The 6,200-nt window shown below is 45.4% G+C and overlaps 1 protein-coding gene across 1 annotated transcript; it reads right to left on the reverse strand.

Annotated features, from left to right (window-relative positions):
* Window positions 1–4,162: 4,162 nt before the first annotated feature.
* On the reverse strand, window positions 4,163–4,945 carry LOC149257200 (uncharacterized). The gene has a single exon (XM_089460016.1). It carries the CDS (start codon window positions 4,943–4,945, stop codon window positions 4,163–4,165), a length of 783 nt encoding a protein of 260 aa, XP_089316142.1.
* Between the last annotated feature and the right edge of the window lie 1,255 nt (window positions 4,946–6,200).

Below are 6,200 nucleotides of genomic sequence, written 5' to 3' on the forward strand. Positions count from 1 at the left end.
TTTGAGCCCTAGGAGATATCTTGAAGACTGAGATTTGCATCATCTTTTATGTCAGCAAGGCATTCCTTAATTTGTCTTATAACTTTGCTCTCGATAACCTTGCTGTTCTGGTTTGTGCCCCCGAATAATCTTCTATTTCTTTCTAGCCAAATTTGCCAGCAAATTATCTTTGGTAGAATGCCCCAGGCTGTTTTAAATACCTGGTTTCTTGGCGGTTGACCTGGATATCTGTCTGTCCATTTTGAGAACATCTCCACAATGGTGTTTGGCATTAAGAAGGTGCAGCTCAGGTTCTGCACGAAGGAGCTCCAGATTTGCTTGGCGAAATTACATTCCAGCATTATATGCACTGCTGTCTCAGAATTTGCCTTGCATAGATGGCAAATAGTGGGGCCGTAGATCCCTTTTCTTTGCAGTATGTCCTGCGTGAGGATGCGTTCATGGCAGAGCTGCCATGCAAATGTATCAGTCTTCGGCCAAGAAGGAGTGCGCCATACTCCATGCCACGGTGCTGGGTCGGGCGGCACATGAGGTTTCTCAAGAAGTTTTCTGTATCCGATGGCGACTGTATACCCTTTGTCGTTCGTCCCCCATCCCTTTTTATCCTGCCTGCTCATCTGCGTGGGGGCCATACCATGAAGGTGATCTGTCAGCGCAATCCAATCTGTTCGTAGGTGATCTGGCACCGTCTCACTTTTCCAGCCCGCCCAGTTCTCATCTTGCCACCGTGAGATGTCCCAGAGTGTGCGCAGCCCTTCGTATTCCATCCACCTGCGCAGTTCCCTGGAGACCAGCCTAAATTCCAGAGGCTCCTGATTCATAATCCGATCTGTCCATATGTTTATCCTTCTGCCGTTTCCGGGGACCCAATAAGAGTGCTCTCTGATTAGGGGGCCTGCTTTAGCTAGAATTTTGTGGAATGTTGAGTTCTGTTTGATGAGAGTAGAGTTCTGGGCATGAGATTCACTTTCTAGACATCTTAGACGAGATCCCCTGAAGTACTTCTTCCATAAGGCGATCTGTGCCCAGCCTGGTTTGGGCGCAATGATCCTCCAAATGATCTGTGCATCCATTGCCACGTTCTGGTGATTAATGCTTTTGAAATTCAGTCCACCTTCCCACAGAGGCTTGGCTATTGTTTCCCAGCTGATGAGGGGGATTTTCCTTTCATTTTGCTTTCCGCCCTTCCAGAAAAATCTGCGCATGAGCTCCTCCATCTTGTTCAAGATGGTTAGAGGGGCAATGAGACCTGCAAAATGGAATATGGGAAGACTGGAGAGCACAGATTTCACCAGAACAGTCTTGCCAGCTGCGTTGAGCCAGCGGAAGCCCCAGGATTGAATTTTAGTTTTGAACTTTTCAAGCTGTGGTTGCCAGTCTTTGACAGTGAGCCTTTTGTGGCTGACCGGAAGACCCAGATATTTAAAAGAGGTCCAGGTGGATGAGGCAGCAAAGTCAAGACACCTAGATATTGCAGAGAGTACCCTTGGCGGGGTATTCCAGCTATAAATGTGACATTTAATCTTATTGAGGGCACTACCAGAGGCCTTGATGAAGACATCCAGGGCAGCTTTGAACTTGGAGGCAGAGGAGTAGGTGGCGCTGCCTAATAGCAGGGTATCATCAGCAAATAAGGCATGGTTTAAACTTTTGACTCCTCTAGCTATACACAGGCCATTGATTTCTTGATCATGCATTTCTTTATCTAACAGGAAACTGAGGACCGAGGCTTGTATGACAAAGAGCAGGGGGGAGAGAGGGCATCCCTGCCTGAGGCCCCTCGAGTATTTGAAAAATTCTGTGGCTCTTCCGTTTACTAGGGGGGCAATCCAAGGCTCTGTAATGGCAGCCTGGACCCACTTTATAAATTTTTCCCCAAAACCAAATTTATACATGGCATTCCATAGGAATCTATGATTGACTCGATCAAAGGCATTTGCTAGGTCGAGTTTGATCACCATACCTTGTTCCTTTCGGTGGAGACTTGAATGTATTGCCTCTTGAACGAGTGTGTAGTTGTCCACGATTTGCCTTCCCTGAATGAAGCCTCCTTGGTTTTCCGGAATAATTTTTGGCAGGAAGGGCTTCAGCCTGTTTGCAATGACCTTGGTGATTATTTTGTACCCAATGTTGCAAAGCGAGATCGGACGAAATCTGCTGAAATTATTGGCTCCTTTTTCCTTTGGTATGAGTGCTAGGAAGGCAGAATTTGTGTTGCCTCCTATTTTCTGAGAATTTTGAGACTTTTGAACCATTTTAAGAAGGTCCTTTTCCACAATTGGCCAGCAGACTTGGAGAAATCTGGCTGAGAAGCCATCTGGCCCCGGGGCCTTGTCCGGCTCCATGTCAAAGAGGGCTTTTTTAACTTCCTCTTTTGTGATTTTGGCCTCTAGTACCGTGTTCATACGAGGAGAGATTGCTTGCGGGATAATGCCTAGCAGCTCTTGGTGCTGGAGCGGCTCCTGATCTTCAGTAAAAAGCTTTTGGAAGTGTAAATAGGCTGCCTTTTTGATGTCTGGAAATTCCTTGTGCGTATCATTATCTTCCTTGATCTCAGAAATAGTGTTGAAGCATTTCCTAGCTTGGGCTTGCTTATGGAAAAAACTCGTATTCCTATCTCCTGCTTTTAACCAGAGGTTCCGCGATTTTAGTCTCCAATATTCTTCTTCTGCCAGGCAGGCTTTGTGGTAGCGCTGCTGAAGATTAATTTCCTGGTCCATCATCTCCTTTGTAATTATGGCGCTCTCCATTCAAGATTGATGAGAGGCAAGGGAGGATTTGATGACTTTTCTTTCTGTTGCTAGATTTGAAAGGGTTTTTGCCCAGCGCTTCAGGACTCCTTTTACCCTTCTGAGTTTTTCCTCCCAAATGAAGGAAGGTGAGCCTTTAACTGGTTGGCTCCAACATTCTTGGATTGTTTGCATGAAAAGAGGCTCCATTATCCAGAGGGGGTTGAATCGGAAAGGGATGGGTCCCAGATCTGAGTGGGCAAACAGCTCTAGCTTTACCGGCCTATGATCCGAGATGTTGCAAGGAAGAATATGCATTCTAGGTTCTAGACCAAGCAGCAAAAAGGAGCTTTGGATGAAAAATCTATCAAGTCTGGCAGCTATATGACAAGGACCTACTCTTTTGTTAGACCAAGAGTACTTACCTGATGAGGGTTTGATGTCCAGCAAGTCCCAATCTTGCAGAAGATCCTCCGCCCATTCTCTTGTCGGGTCTCGGACAATGCTTCCTCCCCTTTTCTCAGATGAGTGGAGAGTGAGATTTAGGTCTCCAACGATGATTACATTTTCCATACTTATCAGATCTGCTTGGTGTTTTATAGTTTCCCAGCATTCCTTTTTCTCCCTTATGTTGACTGGAGAATATACATTGAAGAGAGTAATGGTTTCCTTTGTGTCGAGATTCTGCATTTTTTGCATCAACCAGTGGGTGTTGCTTGCTTCATAGCTGAGTGCATATATGTTGGGGTTCCATAGAATTTTGATCCCTCCTGAAGCACCCCTGGCTGAGATTGCTCTTGCTTCGCTTCTGGGCCATAAATTTTTGCTAATTTGCAGGAAGAGTTTGTCTTCCAGTTTGGTCTCCTGGATGAGAAGTATGTCTGGGGCTTCTGTTCTTGCTAGATTTCTTATGGCTTCTTCCTTGACTTTGCTCCCCAGACCTCTACAGTTCCAGGAGATGACCTTCATTATTTATGTTTCTGGTGGGCTCCCTTGGAGCCTTGGGGCTGATTTTTCATCATTTTGGGCTTTGAAGCGAGGAGCTTTTCCAGCGTTGGTTGGCTGCCCTGTAGCTTGTCTTTGTAGGTCTGCTGCTCTCTTTTCTCTTTATCTGTTTTGCGCCCTCTTGCTGATCTTCTTACCGAGGTTTGGGAATCTCCTATTTCGCCTTCTTCTTCTGACTCCTCTATTTCTTGATCTTCTTCTTCATCTTCTGGTCACATGTCTTTGGGGTTCTCAGCTTCTTTTGGAGAAGTTGGAGGTGAGCTTTTCCTTGAGGATTCTGGCTTTTGGGTCTCTATCTCTGGAGTGTCTTCTGTCGGTTGACTTAGGAGGATAAATTTGTTTTCTTGCGTCTTTTTTGTAGGGGGTTTCTGGGCATTAGATTTTCCTGTTGGCCCACCCTGCTTCTGTCCCTTTTGATTGGCTCTGGTTCATCTTACTTGATTCCATCCTTCTTCGTTTCCTTTCTCTGGCTCTGGGTTGGTCGGGCAGTTTCTAGCAAAATGCCCATACACATGGCATTTCCTGCATTTGAAAGGCAGTTGTTCATAATCCAAGATCTGCACGTGGGACCAGCTGCCTACTTTGATTTTGACTGCTTCTGGTAAACCTTCCTCTAGATCTACCTCCACGCAGATCCTGGCACAATCATACTGATCCTTGTTGCTTGCCCGATCAATGAATTTCCCGAGGGAGTTGCCGATGTGTTTCAAGGAGTCCCAATTCCAACAGTGAACCGGCAGACTTGGGAGACGAACCCATACTGGAACAGCCTTGAGGACATCTACTGCTGGGTCGAAATCCAGTGTCCATTTGTTCAGGTAGAGACCCTGAGGACCCATGAAATACGGTCCATTTCTAAAGATCAGGTCTTTGTCTTCTCTGGAGGTGAATTCGGAAAGGAAAAATCCTCGCCCTAGAAAGTAAGAGGTAACGCTTTGGCTGATCAGAGGTGCCCAGTTCCTATTTACCCATTGCTCTGTAGTTTTCGGGGATGGCCACAGTCCTGTGAATTGGCCAATGAGACCTCGCTCTGCCAGTGATAGAGCGACCTGCATGGGAGTCTCCGGGGGTAGAGAGATCTCTGGAATCTCATCTATTTTCTTGACGAATCTGGAGGCTTCATTTCTTTTCTTCGGTGGCAAGCCTGCCAGGAGCTGGTTAAAAGCCTCAGCGGCAGGTCCGGGGGGAGGATCATGTCCCAGTGGCTCCATCAAACTTAAAGTCGGCCGCCTCAGGGGCAGCGCAGCAGAGAACGCCCCCTAGCCAGAGGGACGGCTAACATTCAAGATCCGATCAGGTCTGAATCGGTCTGGCAGGATCCGATCCGATCTGAGGCCGAGGAGCCAACAGAGAGTCAAGGAGGAAAAAGGCCCGCAGGGGGCAGGCCCAGGAGCCGGGCTCGAAGCGGAAGACAGGGCACGCTCTCCTCAGCGAAGAGAAGGACCGATCAGACAAGGGCCGATCCGATCAGGGAACCGAGCGGAGAAGAGGAACGCAGGGGGCAGGTCCAGGAGTCGAGGCTCGAAGCAGGACTTGTGAGATCTTATTTTTCATTGCTATTAAAAGTTGATTATAATTAGGGATTCCAAATTAGTACATATTAGTTAATAACATCAATTGACAACAATATTATAACAAACCTAGATTCATCGTAACTTTGAATCTACAAAGCACCAAGAGGGATCAAACCTCTCTTTTTTCTAAGGAAAAAAATTGTAATTCAACTTGAAAACAAGTAACAAAATTACATTTTGTACATGCTAAAGGCATTCAAAAAGATAAGCCACTCAGCTTCTAAGCAATAATAAGGGAAGAAAATAAACATACATAGTAAAATTGAAGTTAAGTGTGATAATAATCACTTAACTTCTCCTTTTTGCCTTTGTTTTTCTAGACCTTTTGTCAACCCCTTGTAAAAAATCATGTAGATTCACAAGCTCATGCAATACACTAAAGCACAGGACAAGAATCTACTTCTACTTTCAACCAACGAAAGCCAACAGATTGATGAAAACAATATGAACAAGAAGAAGATAAATTAATGGCACATAACACAAGATGTATCTGGGAAAAGCCACTGCTTAAAACCCCACTATCTGTATTGTATATATCAGAAATATGAGTGAAGATACAAAGCTTGTTCTCACTAGAACAATTCCGCATAAGTATGCTCAACTCTCTCAGCTCACAAGCTAGCTCTTGGCCAACATTTAGCCAATTCTGCAGCTCTCCAAGCCCCTAATCCCTTATGTAATTCCTAGGATGAATAATCCATATTTAAATGGAATTCATGCTTCCAAAATTGCGCAATCCAAACATAGGATCAACCTCTGATGCATGCATGATATTTACACTCCAGTAAATAATACAACTGATAGTACATTGTCCCTTCACTCTAGTCTCAACTGGGTCTTTATCTGAACTGACATGCATGAGTTTTTGATGAGGGAATATTCACTTAACTAG

The sequence above is a fragment of the Pinus tabuliformis genome, chromosome 6 (genome assembly GCF_031772625.1).
Source record: "Pinus tabuliformis cultivar Carrire ecotype Pingquan chromosome 6, CPIR1, whole genome shotgun sequence".
NCBI classification, from domain to species: domain Eukaryota; kingdom Viridiplantae; phylum Streptophyta; class Pinopsida; order Pinales; family Pinaceae; genus Pinus; species Pinus tabuliformis.